The sequence below is a fragment of the Erpetoichthys calabaricus genome, chromosome 17 (assembly GCF_900747795.2).
Source record: "Erpetoichthys calabaricus chromosome 17, fErpCal1.3, whole genome shotgun sequence".
Taxonomy (NCBI): domain Eukaryota; kingdom Metazoa; phylum Chordata; class Cladistia; order Polypteriformes; family Polypteridae; genus Erpetoichthys; species Erpetoichthys calabaricus.
The window spans coordinates 26,531,344-26,550,905 of NC_041410.2; the positions used below are offsets into that span (position 1 = coordinate 26,531,344).

Genomic DNA, 19,562 nt, shown 5'->3' on the forward strand with positions numbered 1-19,562 from the left:
TGCCTCAAGCAGGTAATTGAATAGCCCATTTGACATTCTGAATTGCCAAATTACCATTTAGGATTTTGCATCAAACTCCTCCACATCTCACTCTCACCTGTCCTGGCCCCTCTCCTCATGCCTCTTTGTCTCTATGTACTGAGCTGACAGTGATAATTGCACTCAAGGCAACAGCTACAATGTTTTTTCATGTCCTGTTTCCCTTCCTTGCCATCACAAACAACCAAATTTGCAGACATCTGCACTGAAAACAATAAAACGTAGTCAGAAATCTGTTGGTATTTATGGGGGTCTGCTACTGCATTTCACATCTATCTATGAAATTGGTTTATTACTTATTCTCATGTGGGACACTCTCAGCATTATTACATCTAATGTTAATTTTTATTATTAGATTGGGGTTTCTTGAAAAATTAATTTGAATAGTACCATACCATTCCATTTTTTAACATCCTGAACAAAGTCACAGGGGGTTGGAGCCTAACCCAGCATGCACAGGGCTCTAGGTAGGAACAATCCCTGAACAGGACACTAATCCATCATAGGGTCAAAACACACACACACACCAAACACACACACACACCCTAGGGTTAATTTAGCATCCTGAAACAAAAAAACTAGATGTCTGCTGTCACACACATGCGCATGGGAGGCAGCTAAAGGGCTTGAATAGTGACAATTCCATGTCTATCCAGGGGGTGGCAAAGTGCACTGACTTTTTCTCTGCATCTACAGACCATTTACTGGAAATTCCACAAGGTTCTGGCGCCCATGATGACACCACTTCTGGTTTTGGTACCCATGAGGATGCCACTTCCGGTTCCGGCGCCCGTCATGACATCACTTCCGGTACTGCAGCCCATGATGAAGACATTTCCTGCCCACACCTTTAAAGCCGCCATCTTTGCCACATGTCATCAGTTCTGTTTTGGACATTGGACCAGACACAACTCCTTCAATAATTAACCCTTCTGCAGCAAGGGCATAATACACTTGTGGCTGCCCCAAACCATTTTAATGCCTGTTGTCCATTCATGTGACAATGACAAAAATCAGAATTGAGGTGCCTTTAGCTATAGTATGCATCTACAGATTATATTATAGGAGAGACAACAGGTGTCTTTAATAATAATAATAATAATAATACATTTTGGGTTATGTGTGTCACATTATCCTGTATGTTTAAGTCTGCTGTTTACTGGTCAGACTGAACTGGAGCAGCACTATGTTAAGTAGCAAAGTAACAGAACTATTAATGCTGTGGCTTCTCGGTGGACATCTCATGATTCTCTCTGTATTTCTTTAAACTAGTCTTACTTTCTAACTTGACCTTTTAGCAGAGTGTATCAACAGTTCATTCAGGTAAAGTGCTGTGTGTTTGTTGCGGGGCTGGTTGACCATTGGTCTTCATCATATTTCTAGTCTTACTTTTGATTCTTAATTCTTAATTATTCCCTTTACCATTTCTTCCTCCTGCACTGAGGGATTGTGAGGGATGGCCTGCAGTTTATCCCGGCCAACACCCCCAGGCCGCTAGAGGGAGTCCTCCCTGCAACATGGAGGTGCCCCGAATTCCCGTAGGGCATTATGGACTATGGAGTTTGGCTGCACATCCCTGCTGGATACCATGGGGACTGCCAGGGGACACTGCAGGGAGGCACAAGTGTTTCTGTTATAGCCCCGAAGTACTACCTCATCACAGGGACGGAAGAACCAAAGTACTTCTGGGCTAAAGAAAAATATTACTCTTGATCTGACCCGGAAGTACTATGGAATCACACGGACTGAAGGACAGAAGCACTTACGGGTCAAGGACTATAAAAAAGGACTGTGAGAAATCCAGCAGACGGAGCCGGAGTTGGGTGGGAGTGTGACGGAGCTGCTGGGAGTTGGAGGAGTGTATTTATTGTTATTGATTATTGTGATTTATTATTGGAGAATTGTGGAGTGTGCGGTGCTTTGTGCACTTTATTGAAGAAAATATTAAAAGAATCTTCTTGTGCTTTTACACGTGTGCCTGGGACGTCTGTCTGGTGGGTTCAATGGGGTGCTATAGAGCGCTTTATTCCACAATATCTATACATGGGTGGGATGGGTATGGAGTGAGTGTCATGAAGGGGGTGTTACTGCTTGATATTAATGTTGATATCTGTTTAAGACCCTTTTTATGACTGTTGTTCCTTTTTCTATTCAACTTCAATAAAAATATCACAGAAAAGTAAATAAAAAATAACAAAAGTAATGAGCTAATGGTTAATTGTCTATCCTGCTGATGGAGCAGAAAATCAACAGTGACTGGTTTTCTGCTTAACCGTCACACAAAATGATGTGTAAACTTTCACAGTGATATTTACAGTTTACTATGGTGGTTTAAATGTCAGATGTGTTCCATTGCTTGTGTATTCAAAAATGGTTCAGCACTGCCCCCTTCTTTCCTCATCATCTGGGAATCCTTATCAAATGGAGGAAAGAATGTATTTAATTCAGTGCTATTTCACTGCTACTATCTACAGCCAGAGCACAACTTACAGTTAGTAAGCTGGAGGAGAGGCACACCTGGTGCAATGCACCACCAAACTGCCACGGATGCCATGGGCCTTTTTAACGGGAAACACTGTACCACATGTTATATTATTATAAAGAAAGAAGAAAAAACAAGGAAGAGTGAGTAAGAGATTAACAGTAAAGGATTAGCCACTGGACCTATTGATAACCGTTTATAAAGAACTGAAGGGAATAAGATTTAGGGAGTGTAAATGACTGAGAAAATGATAAATTATTACAAGTGATCAGAATAAAAAATGAAAAGTGGAGGAAACCTAATAGTCATAAGAACTGTAGTTATGATATACTGAATTGGTGTAAAGTGTACGGTATAGTAAAGTAGTAACAATTATATCAAGCATTTGCAAATTATTGTATAACTACTTTAGTGAGAAGTCAAGGAAAATGACACCTTTTATTGGCTAACTAAAAAGATTACAATATGCAAGCTTTCGAGGCAACTCAGGCCCCTTGCATATTGTAATCTTTTTAGTTAGCCAATAATAGGTGTCATTTTGCTTGACTTCTCACTACATCCATAATGGCTAACACGGTACAATACCCTAGTACTATAACCACTTTGAAATACTTTAAGTGAGTAAGTGAAATGAGACCTAATAAGACAATTATCTTCAATAATGGATTTAGGGCAAATTGAAAAAGAATGACTCTACATTGGTGTTTGCAAAGTTAGACATTAAAGATTAAACATCACTGACTAGTAACAAGTGTCAGATTCTTTTCTGCTGACTTTTATGTAAATGATCCTTTGTTCTCCCCAGTTACAAGCAGACTGAAGCACCATCTTTTGACTGTCACTAAAGAAAGAAGCTGCATAGCAGCACAACACCAGCACTGCTTTGTTACCATTCCAGGGATCTGTGCACCGTTTGCATAGCATTTGCATGTTCTGTTTACATGCGTTTTCTATGGGTCATCCAGCTTTACCTCACATCCTAAAGATAGACATGTTAAGATAACCAACACCTATAAACTGATCCAGTATGAATGCAGGTTTTTGTCTCCATAGGTAAGCACTGTAAGATGCTAATGTTTTTGCCAATTTGGCTCTCTCAAGCACCTATAGTTTCCAGCTCTCCACAACCTTGCTACAAAATAATCAAATTTTATAAAATGAACAGAAAAATTATCTTCAGAAGAGATTTTTTCTTAGGACCTTATGAAAGTTAAAGCTAAGAATACAGAAAAACAAATCTTTGCATGTATAACACTATCACAAATCAGCACCAATTATTTTCAAAAAATGCTTACTTTGGAAGGGTGACTGACAAAAACATGAGGACTTTCTACATGTCCAAAGATTTCTTTCACATTCATCCATGCACCTATTAATCCAGGTGGCATGTTGGCTTTTTGGTTGGCACTGCTGCCTTACAGCTCCTGAGATCTTGATTCAGTTCCAATCAATGTGATCGCCTGTGTATGAATTTCTCTTTTTCCCCACAACAACCCTGCAATGGACTGGTCTTCCAGTATCGGCCTTTACTCTTTGATTACTTTTTCGGATGTTTTCCATATAAGGTTTAATTGAAGCCAGAATCTATTCTGACAGCTCAAGGGTTAACACTAAGCTGGCCATCAGTAAATTTCAAGATACACAGGTACAAAGCATTCTCAGACACACCGAGTTAGTCTGCGGTGCCAATAACCTTAACATGGTAGGAAACTGGAGTACCTGGAGAAAACTAATAGCAAGATCATTCAAGCACTAAACATACAGAGACTGGATGTTTTTGCTCCTTCCATTTTTTACACCGTTATATGGCACTCTGTACATTTGCATATTTTCTTTTAGAGATAAGTGTTTATTGAAATTTGATTAGTAAAAATGAGAAAAAAATAACAGTTTTCTCATAAAATAAAAAATAGTCATAAGAAGCAATGATAGAAATTAACAGTGACAATAACCTCGCCCAGGACTCTATGCCAACCACAAAAATATGCCCTGATGAACAGGAGGAAATAAATACATTCAAATATAAAACCAAGGAGGGAAATGTAACCTGGACAGATCCCATATGGATAAAATGTAGGTAGAAAGAGACAGCACAATGGCTTCCACCACAATAGTTGCACCACAGCATGCCGCTTTGCAATATACGCCTTTTGCAATATACACCACTGAGTTTTCAACAAGAGTAAGGTTGAAAAATGAAGACTGTCAAGGTGTAGAAAAGAAAGACACATCAAATTTCCAGAGAGAGGCTAGTGATGCCTCTGCAGCTACTGTGCTTAAGAAAAGAGCATCTCTGGAGGGAAGATAGGGAGAAGGATGAGAAGCTGACTGAAAGAAAACTTTGGTGAAGTAAACCATGTTAGTGTGATATATAGTAAAGATAAAATTAGCATAGCAAAAGAAATATTGAAAGGTAAGACTTGGTGGCATGCTGCAAACATATTCAAAGAATTGCTTGGGATGTTTGACTGGCAAAAGAGACATCAGGGTTCAAAGAGGCAGACTCACATAAAAATGATTTCAAGCAGTAAAGTAAATTCTGTGAACAACTCTAAATTAAATATTTTGGACATTCAGGCTCTTTGAAGAAAAACTAGCATATTTTCTGGCCATACAAAAGGTATAAAAGTAGCATAAAGAAACACTAATGCTAACACTCAAAATTTCTTATTACACTTTGCCAGACATTTCACTACTAGACACTTTGTAACTGAGTAGAGAATAAAAAATCTATTTTAACATTGACACAGCTAGTAGTTAATGCTGTATTTTGCAGATAGCAATTTATCAGCCTAGTCCTTTTAGCGCTTCATTCTTCACTGAAATGCGAACACGTGAAATGAGATGGCAATATAAAACATTTTAATCAAATAGTATATTACCTATTGCATAAATATGAATTAAGTCTTATTACTAACCATGCAGATCACTGTTTATATATATTGACATACTGTATATGCAACACACTCGTGTGAAAATGATTAGGTGGGCAAAGGGAAGTAGTGAAGATGTGGTCTTACAATTAAGGATACCAAAAACCACAGAATATGAAGCAGTTAATATCCTAGCAGACAAATAACCTGGGAAAACTCAAGCGACTGCAGTTAAACCCTTTGTTGCTGTTGATGCTGTTATATTATATTCCATTTAATAAATGTGTGTGTTTCTTGATTAAAAAGTCTTTCTTGATTAAATAGCAGTGTTAAAAATAATACCAGTATATTACACAGAACCTAGCATTTCTTTTATCAGCTAGTAAAATAAAGAAAGATAACCAAACAAATTACTTTTGTCCCTTACAATCTGTATCATTTGAGACACTTTAGTATCTTAGAATGAAACAAATAATATTTTATTGCAACTCTCAGCACCTACACCTAAACACTACAATTTTTATAATACAAAGTCTTCCTTGAATGAGTTGAAAAACACTTAACAGGCTTCTGATGGTTTTGATATATACTGTACTGTAATTATTGCTAGGTTACCATAGAATACCAGCAATTCACATTATATTTAAGAACACATTTAAATTGTTCTAACTGAAATTAATTACTTAATATTTACTAAGCCTTTTTGTAAACTTTCCTATTTAAGTTGGAACAGTGTATTTATTTAACCTCACAAACAGCAACTAGTTTGGTCAGCATGTTATTATTCTTGTCTAGAGGTGTTGCCAAACGTTTACAAGAAACAAAGTTGTTGATTCTTTACTTACCAAACCTAAACTTAAAAATATATGTAAGAGTTACTAAAGTTATTAAAGATCACATGCTACAAAAACAATTGTCAAAATAGTAATACTGTTGAGTAGCAAAACGGCACAAAGTTTTTTCCAGGCATTCCACTTCCCACTTTCCCAAAGAAATGGTAAGGTAACTGGCAACCGTTAAACAATCTGTTTGCATGAGGATGCCATGTGTTGGACTAGTGAACTGGCTTTGCACTCCATGCTAGCTGGACTGACAGCAGCTTTTTACAATATTAAAATGGAAAATGTAGGCTAATCAAATGGATATTAAATATTAAAATATATATATATATTAAGATCTGATTTATCAGTTTTGGCATGATAGATGATAGAATTTGCCAATGCGAGTTGTGCAGTTCTACTTACTGTGTGGGAGGATAACAACATATTGTTTTTTCAAAACTACTGGACCCAGTTCAGAGTCTCAGGGCTCCAGAGCCTATCCTAACTGCAGTAGAAGCAAGTTATGAAAAGCCTTGGACGTGGTGGTGGGGGTGGTGCCATTAGATAAGACTTGAAAGGGCAGCAGGCAACTTCCAGAACCATTGCCGCGTCCTCCATGTATAAATGTTCCTTCTTTACTTTTGTCTACTGTGCAAAAAATGTTATCAGTTTCTTAACATTTTTTTTTTGTTTTGTTCTGTTTTTCATGTTTACTTTAAATCCTGACATTTCATGGGTATTTTTCAGCGTAAACTACATTCGGCACACTAAAGTAACTCGAGGTCGCGTTTTATCAGTTTCTACAGTCTAGCAAACAGAACCTTGCAGCCAGTGACCTCTTCAGAAGTAAAAAATAATAATAATAACAATAGTTTAAAAAATAATAGTACTAAAATCTAAGCAATGGTGAAATTATGTATTCTTACCAATTTCTCGTTTTCTTCTAAGGTAACAAACTTCCCAGAGACGGGGCCTGTTGCATACAAACTTTCAGGCTGTTTACTGTAACCGTGCACCGTTAAACGCTGCTAGACTCGTCGTCTCGTCTCCGCGAGCTGCGCGCGTGACTGCGAGTGCGAGTGCGAGCGCGCCGCGCACGGGCCCAGAAGAAGCTGTCTGACAGCTGTGCTGCAACTCAGTCGCGATGGAGTAGATCCAAGTTTAAGTTTAGGGTGGGTGGGAGCTGCTGGACTGGGCTGGCAGGAAAAGAAGGAGGGGTCGAGAAAAGCTCTCGTGAACAAATGGGTCTTTCTATTTTACCGCCTTTTCGAAAGTGCAAAGGGGTCCGTAACTCTCCGTGCATTCCCAGCATTGTGCCATATAAATAGAAACGACGCGAGAGCGGAGAAATGAACTGCAGTCCAGAACAGACTCGCGGCTTAAAATCTGTGACCTGAAACCCCTTAAATATCATAGTGCCCTTCCAGTGTTCACAGTGTCACAGTACGAATGCCACTATATATTTAATTTAGAGATCATTTAGACGTACATATGGCCCGCATGTTCTGCAGTAAGTGAGAAAAACACAGCTTTTTTATTCTTTTTATTTTTCTGATTTGCTCTTTTACAGAAGGCTCTGACTTGATTTTTCCATTTCCAATTTGGAACAATCATTGTGTAATATTTTTTATCTGTGTTTAAAAGAATGTTAAATGGGATTCCATCAAGGGGATATCTATAGAGTTGACATGTTGCTGTAATACTTTGTAAATGTGAAAAATTAATGGGATGGGCTCAAGAGTAGTGTGAAACCGAATTCATCTACATTACACTAATCCTTACACTAGCCATGCATCCCCTATTTAACATTATTTGCACAGTGTTTACATTATGTGGTATTTGAAAGTTCAGATGAATTGCTTAACAACAGCATTAGTCTGGTGGTTTATGTTATATTAAATTGGGTGACATCAAGTACTAGCTCACCTATTGAATTATCTCATCAATTATTTTTCTTTTGTCAAACAGCCTGTTCATTCATTCTTTCATTCTGTCATACACCTGTGCCTGGGAGACAACTTCTCCTTAAATCCTCATCACCCCTCATCAGCTTCCATAATATATCCAACGCTGAACTGATCCCTTTCCACTACACTAATAATTCAATCCCAATTTCTCCCCTTACTGAAGTTCTCTTGACTCCCCCCCCCCCCCCCCCCCCCCCCCCCCAACACACACACACACACCAACCTTTATTTTGATCCCCTTGCTATATGGGAGAAAAGGTTATTTTCTAAATATTGCATGGCATTTGCACCTCCTGCATCTGGTTAAAAGCTGCCTAAAGTCATGACAAGACAGTATTATTAATGATATACTCAGAGGGCTTGAATGTAAGATCTGCTCCATTCTAAAATATAACATTATTTTTGACACTGATCTATATCCTGTAGTCCTCATATTACTGAATTATTGAAAATCTACATTCTCCCATCTAAGCAATATTCAAAATATAGCAATTATTCATTTTACATAGAGCTGTCTTAGTCAATACTTTTTCTCAGTCTTCTCAGATGGCTGTATTTCCACCCTAAAGGTCCGTCAGAATGCTAAAATAAGGATTATGATTAGAAGTAAGAAATCTAGAGCAGCAGAAAGAAGTTAGCACAAAGCAAAAATAACATGATTGTATTTTTATATACTCCTTCATTGGGTTCCAATTAAGTTGAACCAATTCACACTGCTCTGCTTGAAAGCACAACATACAGTAAATGAGTTTATTTAGTTTCAATTCTGGGAAGAGCTCTACAGAAGAAATCAACATCGAGATTACATTTAATTGGGAAAGGAATTAGGGCAACTTTTTCAAATTCATTTCTATGTTCACAGTTTTCATGACTACGAGGGAGAATTTTTTCTTTTTTTCAGACACTGAATCAAGAATGACAAAATAAATGTTATGTTCAATGTGACAACGACGTCCCAGCACTCTTTCATTAATGGCTATAAAAATCAGAAGCTGTGGATAACTGGATGTTGATGATGTGGTGATAGTCCTATCAAGAGGCTTAGCAAAATATTTTTTTTTACATTTGGATACTTATTTATTGTCTCATGCTTACTTTTAATTACTAAAACTATCGCACACACATTTATTTCATTACAAGTAAGTCAGAGACTTTTTATGTAACATCAAAACTTTACCACTTATCTTTACTTCTTTATCTATTATAAAGAAAATCCAGCCCCACTGATAAAGAAATTATATTCAATTTATAAAAATGATTTTCATGACAACACACCCTTCAGCATTCTAAAGCAGTAGTGAAAACAGATCCTTATAATTATATTTTCAGACAGCAAATGGAACTCTTCCCTTGGAAGAATACAGTCTATTTACCCAAACGGAGGCTATATAATTTTACACACTTCTTCTGTTTTAGGATTAAATCCTCCTTGGATGAGATGCTGTCAAATGCCTGCCTTCTTTGTCATATTTTCTAGTTGTGTCGCTTCATAAACCCTATCCTGCTCATTTTTAATTCACTTATTTTTTATGTGTTTTTGGAATGTGGGAGTAAATTATAGTAACCTGGGAAAATCCACATTGACACTCAGGCTGTGCTGGCTGCACACCAACAATGGTTGAGTCAGGATTTGAAACAACTACTCCAAGGTTACATTGCCATCTTTAATAATCTAACGTTTTCTTCTCTTTGTTGAGCACCACTGGGATCTATAATTGGGGTCTTATAGTTCTCTTCAAAATCTTCCTCAATGAGCAGTCTAGTGTGAGGGCTTTCATTATGCTGCATGCTCCCTATCTTATTTTGTTGAAATGGAAGACTCCCACTAAACCTTCTACATTACAACAGGACTGAGATATGTTCTACTATGCAAAACCAGGAAAATTAATTAATTTTACCTAATGCTCCGAGAGTATGGGCCCCCCTGATAAGGGCTGTTCGGTCCCTGTACGATCGGTGCCAGAGCTTGGTCCGCATTGCCGGCAGTAAGTCGAACCCATTTCCAGTGAGAGTTGGACTCCGCCAGGGCTGCCCTTTGTCAACGATTCTGTTCATAACTTTTATGGACAGAATTTCTAGGCGCAGCCAGGGCGTTGAGGGGGTCCGGTTTGGTGGGCTCAGGATTGGGTCACTGCTTTTTGCAGATGATGTTGTCCTATTTGCTTCATCAGGCCGTGATCTTCAGCTCTCTCTGGATCGGTTCGCAGCTGAGTGTGAAGCGGCTGGGATGAGAATCAGCACCTCCAAATCCGAGACCATGGTCCTCAGCCGGAAAAGGGTGGAGTGTCCTCTCAGGGTTGGTAGCGAGATCCTGCCCCAAGTGGAGGAGTTCAAGTATCTCGGGGTCTTGTTTCACGAGTGAGGGAAGAATGGAGCGTGAGATCGACAGGCGGATCGGTGCGGCATCCGCAGTAATGCGGGGCGCTGCATCGGTCTGTCGTGGTGAAAAAGGAGCTGAGCCGCAAGGCGAAGCTCTCAATTTACCAGTCGATCTATGTTCCTAACCTCACCTATGGTCATGAGCTATGGGTAGTGACCGAAAGAACGAGATCGCGAATACAAGCGGCTGAAATGAGTTTCCTCCGCAGGGTGTCTGGGCTTTCCCTTAAAGATAGGGTGAGAAGCTCAGTCATCCGGGAGGGGCTCAGAGTAGAGCCGCTGCTCCTCCGCATCGAGAGGAGTCAGATGAGGTGGCTCGGGCATCTGATCAGGATGCCTCCTGGACGCCTCCTTGGTGAGGTGTTCCGGGCACGTCTAACCGGGAGGAGGCCCCGGGGAAGACCCAGGACACGCTGGAGGGACTATGTCTCTCGACTGGCCTGGGAACCGCCTTGGGATTCTCCCGGAAGAGCTAGAAGAAGTGGCCCGGGGAGAGGGAAGTCTGGGCATCTCTGCTCAAGCTGCTGCCCCCGCGACCCGACCTCGGATAAGCGGGAGACAATGGATGGATGGATGGATGGATGAACAATACTAACATTCTTCTGTATATAGCATTATCAGCATGTCCAATTAACTGTTGATCTTCATTAAATGCAATAACAACTCCAGACATATTGGTATTACTAATCAATGACTTCCTAATTTTTCCACTGTATTACTGTTTCAATGTTTCATTTTTTTTATGGGAAATACAGAGCTTGACCAGGCCTATTTTGTTGTTTGTTTAAACGCATTTAAAATGTATCATAGTAGTATCTAAACACTAGTGGTGTAAGCCTGTGCTGTAAAAAGCCGGGGTCCTACAAACTATTGAAATCGTCAGCAAAAAAACTGAAATGTAGACATGTCAGGTAATTGAAGGGAACTGCTCTGGGTATCTCTGTCCTAGGAGGATTTGTTTTGCCAACATGCTCACCATGCTTGTGTATTAGCAGCGGGAGGAAAAGTAAAAGGAATACCATTTTGATGTTAGCGGCTAAGCGATTTTGTCTTTCTTCTATGGTTTCGTTTTGGTGATGTGCTGGCCTCGCTTGTGTTATTAGCAGCTAAGCAAGTTTTCTGTTTCCTCGAAGGTGAAGCCCTTACCCCAACTCCAACTCTCACTTCTCTCACAGGTTTTGTTTTTTTGTTTTTTTAATGGCATAATGTCCCTGATATAAATGCATCAAGAGTAGATGACATTAATACTAAATATTAAAGCAGAACACGCAAAACGCTGAATAACACACACAATCTACATTATTAACAATTATTTAAATAGACAAATGAACAGACAGTCATATTGCAGAGCAGTACTTAAATTACAAACAGTTCTACATTTCTGTTTGAAAGAATCAGAGTTAGATTACTTGGACAATATGTGAATTGGACAGGATATCTATAGGGTACTGCTCAGGAGCATTCCTATGTGGGTGCAGTAAACCATTCGATGATAGACTTTACCATAAGAAATTTGCCACCATGCATTAGGTTAGGGAAGGGAAGTCATACTAAGGATGGGGCTTTCCTCCTCACCACATCTCAATTCAGTTTAAAATATTTGGATGTGGCTGCATGACAGCAATTCTGGGCAGCGTAACCACCTTTAAAATCTAGTGCCTTTTGTTTAAATCTCCCACTAGGTGGTCGTCAGTATGAAGTTTGCTTGATCTCCATGCATCTGTACAGGTTTCCTCCAATATCCACAAATTTGTGATAGCTAGGTTGATGTGTGTTTTCAAATTTTTCTTGTGTGAGTATGAGTGTGTGTGTGGTGTGTGATTTTTGGGGAATGGCAACGCCTTGAGTGCCCAGATCTGTATCCAGCTTTGTGCCCTGTGTTAGGTTATGGCCTCCACAACCCTGAATCGAATTTATCAAAATGTTATGTTAATGTATCTTTGGGGTGAAATGATACAAACAGTTTGAAGTTGAGATCAGTTAATAACTATGGTACACACTGCTACCAGCATGGACGAGCATTCCCAAATCTTTCTTTCAACGCTTTGTTGATTCCTTGTAATGATGGATGAGCAAATAGATGGGGAATGGATGAACTAGTCATTACCTGTCACAAGTCTTTTTCATAAACATAACATCTGCCCAAAGTTTCATTTTCTTAATAAGTGAAATGGCAGCTCAGCTTATGGCAGATAATGGACAATACAGTAAAAGGCTGAGATATTGAGTCGGAAGATATTGTAAGATAGTTTCTTATTTATAGCTATTTATATTGTTATTCTTTGTAACTCATTTTTATTTAGTTTTTCAATTGTTCTCACATTAAAGTTTAACTGTTAGAATTCCTTCTGTAGAGCACACAGTATTCAGGCATTCAATGGGATTTGGCCTTCAGCACAGTACCTTTTATGCCTTAACAACATACCTCAGTTGAAATTTTGCAAAAGTGTTTGATATTGCCTCTTGTGCAGCTGCTTTTTGCTGTTCACAGAGTTTCCTACAGCTTATCTACACTGTGAAAATCCATCCATCCATTTTCCTTACCCACTTATCCAGGGTACGAGGGGAAAACTGGAGCCTATCCATGCAAGCAGAGGGTGCAAGGCAGGAACAATTCCCAGACAGGGCATGACAGTCCATCGCAGACACTGAGAAAATATAATGGCTGCCTAAGCAGAGTTTAAGAACCATTTAAAATCAGAATGGAACAAAGAAACAATTTGGACTACTGTTAAAAGAAAAATAGCAAGAAGCCCCTTGTCAAAGACTGCAAGACTGTGTTACTTATTTGCCTTTAGACTCAAACAATAGATTACATTTTTAAGAGTGGCGTACGACCAACTTTATGATTATTTTGTATCATTTGTAACAGTGATGATCACTATAAAACATTGTACATTCCTATCAAAATGTAACATAAGCTGTGCCATTTATATTACAATAGAAATAAAATTTACATTTTTTAGCACAACTATTACTCACACTTTGAACTGGGCTGAAAACAGAACTGCTTTTATCAAAAAATGTCATCAGTGTATGATTTTTCTCCATCAACTTAGAAAGCTTAACCTGCCCCAGACAGTGCTACTAGTTTTATAGAAGTGCTACTGAAGGCATAGAAAGGATGGAGTGGCTGAAGGTCTGTGTAAATAGAAGGGTGCCAGTTTTGATTCCTGGCAGTGCCAGAAGGAATGCTATTCCATTGGCCTTCAACAAGACCCTTAACCTGGAATTGCTGCAGGGGTGTTGAACAATAACTGATCCTACACTCTGACCCTAAGCCTCTCTCTCCCTCCCTGTGTGTGTCTGAATAATAATAATAATAATAATAATAATAATAATAATAAAAATAATAATTTATTATTATTATTATTATTATATTCCTCACTTTCTGCATAACAGACATTCAGTCATTCAGACAGCAAAAAAGAGTGCAGGCATGAAACTGAACTCCATAGTAGTCCTGTGTACATCATGGGTTAGAAAACGTGCCAGAAATATCATCAAAGACTTCACTCACCCAGGCAACCACCTCTTTCAGTTTTACCATTGAGAAAATGTTGCTAAATGTCACTAAAGGAAAGAACCAGTAAACATAAAAACATTTCCTTTCCTACTACAGTCACTCTGGTTAAACACAGCCTCTGATTCATATCTGTCTTTTGCTGATTTCTAAACTCCTCCCTTCAATCTGAGTTATGCCTATTTTGTAGACTTATTACTGGACAGAAGTGCGATTCTAAATTACTATATTGTTTTATATATTTGTGTTTTGTGTAATATATACTCAACCACTTATGTATACGATGTTGTAATGGTGTCATATGTTGTATATTGTGTTGTTTAATTGCCGTGATTTAACACCAAGAGAAACTGTGTTGCCTCCCAATAAAGTTCTAGTTCAAGTTCCTTATGTTATTGAGTTTATTGTTAATCTAAACAATATTTTTCATGCCACCCTTCTCTCTCTAATATAAGAATAGTGGAACAGCGAAAAGAAATGGAATATATTGTTCAGATTTAAACTTTAAGTTAGAGAATTGTAGATCATCTAATTCGTGTTACCATCAGGGAAAAGAAGTGTTTCTTCCTAATGAAGAGGCGTATCTGCGAGAATTAAAAGATCTGTTGTTTGGTGAAAGTGAAGTTCACATACGCGAGCAGCAGACATGCTAAATAGCTGGTGCGTAGCGCAGGCTGTGGGGTTGGCGAGCGAAGCGAGCGAGGTGCAAAGCTCCCCAGTACTTCTTGAAAAACAGATGTCACCTATGATTCTAAAGGTTTTAACCCTAAAATAACCATTTGATCCAACCAAAAAGAAAAATAATGTAATATAGATTTGAATGATCAAATCAAATGTATGGAAACAATGTTTTTTTTTAGGCAGGCTGCTTCGCCTCTCAATACCTTATCATAAATTGCTGTTCTTTTTCCTCAAACCTTTTTTGCATTTGTATTTTTGGTAATTTATGTTGTTGAAAATCTTTTTGTTCTCTTTCTGTTTTGTATTATATTTTTTTGGTGAATATTGTTTTATTGATTGTGAAAGCCAAGTCATTACAATATTACACGCAGCCATCTATATCAATGTCAATATGATGTCAGGGATCTAATTATATATATACCATATCTATGAGCAAAAGCTCTATAATAGCAATGCCCATTGAAAGAAAGACACAAAATGGCAGCACCCATGAAAAAACAAGAATAGAAAATTGCAGTAAGATGATATCACCCAAATAGCATTAAATATGAATAACAAAAATTAAAATGAATAACATATACTAGACCATTATAGATATTGAAAAACAATGAGTAACACTTTTGAAACAGGAGATGCTGACATGAATAAGGTACTGTGACCGTGACTAGACTCCAGCCACTGGCGTATCCTTTAAAAGGGTCCCTAAAGCAACAATGGACAGTATGAGGAGCTGGAAGAGTGAAGCAACAAACCCTCCAGATCTCAGAGAGTATATGAAGACATAAAATAGAATCTGCCAACAGATAGCTTGTTTATCTCCAAAGGAAAACCATCGAAAGGGAATTTTTCTATTTTAGATGCCATCTTTCCACATTGCATGTTGTCTCATAACTTTTACTTATGTGAAATTTTAGGAGATCAAAGTATAGAATGCCATATACTGATGTAAAAAAGTAATTCACACCATTATATGTTTTTCGTGTTTTAACGTGTGGACATGTTAAGATTTGATCTTCATTTAAACAGTATCTTTACTGCAATTGTATGAAATTGAAAAAAAAAACAAAGAAAATTTGACTTTGCAATAATAACTTATTCAACAGAAAAATAACAGATAAGCCATTTCAGTCTTTGGAAGTTGCTATTGCCCCCTCAAGTTGACATTTCCTAGAACTGTTGAGTAGTCTCTGACATTGACTGGGAGAAAATTTTTCCCACTTCTCTATACAGAATTATTTCACCAGTGCAATGTTTGATGGGTATTTTGTGTGCAGAGCAAACTTTTAAATCCCTCCACTGCATTTGATTTAAAGTATGGTTTTGGCTTTGCAAGTACATAATCCTCCATTTCTTTCTTTTCAGCCAGACTTTAATGAATTTACTAGTATGTCTCCTGACAGATGGTCTCACATTATCCTCAAGCACCTTCTGAGCACCTGCACTGAAGACATTGAAATGGATTCTGTGATGGTCAGCTAATTCACGGGTTCTTCGAGACTTCTTCCAGCATCTTGCTTTCTGCTCGCAGGTTGAACTTGTCTTAATGACTTGCCCTGGACAAGTTGGCAGTTATTTGAAATCTTCTTCAATTGTAGATTGTCTCCCAGACAGTGGACTGATCGATTTCCAATTGTTTGGAGATCTTTTTAAATCCCTTCCCAACTGAAAACCATTCATAGCTTTCTTTCTGAAGGACTCAAAGAGTTCTTTCGATCTTGGCACTGAGATAACATACATTTTAACAACAAAGAACAAACCAAACTCAATGTCTGAGGTCTAAATAAGAGGACAAGTTCTGATAAGATGCTCTGTAATGATGTTCTTATCATCTACACCTGATCTCGTGCACCTAATTGCACCTGGCTAGTGATAAATTGTGTGAATTTCCCCTTGGGATTAATAAAGTATCTATCTATCTATCTATCTATCTATCTATCTATCTATCTATCTATCTATCTATCTATCTATCTATCTATCTATCTATCTATCTATCTATCTATCTATCTATCTATCTATCTATCTATCTATCTATCTATCTATCTATCTATCTATCTATCTATCTATCTATCTAAAGGTAGGTGTGGACTTACTTCTTCCACATGCAAAATTTGCATTTCTGTTTATTTCAATTATACAATGGACTGCAAGTATAAATATGGCATGGTGTCTATTATATAAAATCACCTTTATCTATAGGTACTTTTTAAATGAACCTCAAATCTTGATATGTCCAAATATGTTAAAAAAGCAATAAACATGTAATGGGTTGTTCTTACTGTTTCACATGACAGTATTCTACATACATGTGCATTGTGTTTACTTTTGTGGCTGCATTTCACACAAGTCTACTTGTTAATCACCTCAAACTGAACGTTTGGTAAGCTGTAAGGTTACACAGTTATGGGGAGGCACTTGGTAATTTATCTACTGTAAATTTATGGCACATTCCCTAAATGTAAATACTTCAGCCTAATTAGTATTTTAATTTGTGCCTGTCTTCGTTTGGTTTTATAAATCACACTGAAGCCAGTGAAGAGCATTACTAGAACCTAAATCTTCAGTCTTCTCTTGAGAGCCAGTGAGTATTCAGGGTTGATATGAACGTTGTTATGGAGCTCTATGGTACACTGCTTGCCAGAAAGACATTTTAGTCTATCAGTTCATAGCTTTTTAAAGTTTCACATTTCAGCTATCGAAGTTTAAGTCTAATCTCTAGGAAGGGAGAGAGTGAGATATACACTTATTGTCATTGATGTGCAGTCTTCCACCTTCAGCCTTCACATCACCCTTGAAGCGTCCATGTGTAGAATCATACTTGAACATACTGTATACCCCATGTAGTCCAAGTCAATAAAAGGATCATTGATGGCCACAACTTCCACTTTCCCTGAAAGCACTGCAGCACTGGTAACAAGATGTCCAATGTTTTCAAATCCATTGATTCCAATCTTCACCATCTTTGTAAGATGTGTAAACAGAAAAAGTCCTTATCTGTGAGATCACACCCCTCAGGAGATGCAGCAGTCAGTCAGTGTATAAAATCTGATATATCCCTATATTATAAAGATCCTAGTTCTGAATAGCAAATATGGCAAAAATTAATTGACATCTTGTAGAACATTTCTACACAGCATTTTCTACATTGGCTGTTGCTTAATTGGTGATTGGCTTATAATTAGGTAAACAGTAGACAACTTAAGGCATATTAGAGACACATGACAATTTACTAAGGTTATAGTCTTTTTGCAGTCTGGTAGTCTTCAGTGTAATTAGAGACAAGTTGTTAACTTAGCTTTGCTCTACTTTTCTCCAGAGCAAGGTACAGCTGCAACAAATACAAGGCAAGTTCCAAATATGAATACAACACCAGTTCGTCTCAGAGAGCAATCAACTCAAGCGGCCATTCTTAAAGATACTAGACAAACATACACCTACTGTTAAGCAGCAATTGTGTGTCTTTGAACAGTGGGGGGAATTGAAAAGAGGAAGGATAACCCAGCATAACTACACTGAAATAGGTAAATGTGTTGAGGCTATAAAAGTCAGCTTCTTCAATGCTGACTGAGGTTAAAGTTGAAAAACTGAATGACAAATTACTTTACTCAAAGCATTCCAATATGACAATTTTGTAGGTGCTCTGTGATGAATTATTTTTTAACTGTTTGAGTCAGGATACATTAATGCACTCCCAAACCAAAAGGGGTTTGTAAATATAGTGAAGTTTTTGTACGTACAATTTGATTTGTCAAAGAAGATCTTATTTCTCTGCTCATTTTAAGGATGATATATGGTAAATATTTGCTAACACAGAATAAAATTGGTACAGTTAAACATTATAAGCACCATTACATGAGTTAATAAAACAATGCAGAAATAAATGTTAAACAGTTCTGTCAAAGATGTTTTACACTTAGGTAAATGGCAGCATTATACACTGTATTAGCATAGATTGTGATATGGCAGCCAAACTCAGGGAGCTACTAAGTACTTACCCTCAAAGCCTCCTTTAACTTTATCCAAGAATTTATAATGAAAAATCCCAGTGGATTGAAAATACTGGCTTGTGATTGCCTGGGCAACAGAAAAAACATACGTAGGCAACTAGAGGCATGAGGTCTTTGTAACACAGCATGCCTAAAATGTCTGATCCTTCATATTTGCTGATCTCATGGCTGTGAGAAGGGGTGCAGCTGCTTGAACTGTATTCAACTATGTAATAAATCTGTTTGGTCATTTCAGTGTCTCTGAAACTATGGTTACTGGCCTTTAAGGAAAGTCAGATTTTAAAAGGGAAACAAAACAAATCTATCTGGGCTACTTAGATTGTATAATGAACGGATTGCTTGCTGCTGAAACATAACTTTGAACAGGTCAAGAAAAGACCAATGAGAATTTTAGTAAATTTTTAAAGGAAATTTTTATTAAAAGTGTGTTTTTTGCCTCAACAGATAGATGAGATAGAATTAAACCAGTTGTAAGTGCAGTAATTCATTTATTTAAAAAGAATAATGTTTATGGCATTGAGGAGTCTAGTCCAGAGTCTCTCTCGACAACATCGGGTGGAAGGTAGGAGGCCACCTTGGGGAGTGTGTAAGTCCATATCATGGCATATTCACACACACACCAGGTATAGTCTGAGTTTTCTGCAAATGCAGGAGTAATCTTTGGAGTGTATTTAGGATATTTGGAGAAACAAATGCAGTATAAAGCAAAAGACAGGTACAAAATAAATAGTTGAGGTCCCATTTGTGACATACTCCACTCATTATTCTGTGTTGTAGGTGGTTGATGTTCGGA

General features: G+C 37.9%; 1 protein-coding gene across 3 annotated transcripts in view; it reads right to left on the reverse strand.

The window, feature by feature from the left end:
• The window catches only part of LOC114667825 (phospholemman-like), a 39,579-nt gene extending 32,215 nt beyond the window's left edge, over positions 1-7,364 (reverse strand). Inside the window, exons 1-2 of one of the 3 annotated variants that reach the window (XM_051920571.1) lie at positions 7,142-7,364; positions 98-239 (exon numbers count right to left, since the gene is read on the reverse strand). In XM_051920571.1, the coding sequence (XP_051776531.1) occupies positions 98-119 (22 nt within the window). In that variant the 5' untranslated portion in view covers positions 120-239; positions 7,142-7,364. Of the gene's footprint in view, positions 1-97; positions 245-7,141 lie in introns of all 3 variants that reach the window. The other 2 variants (XM_051920570.1, XM_028823318.2) reach the window with 2 other exon arrangements.
• Between the last annotated feature and the right edge of the window lie 12,198 nt (positions 7,365-19,562).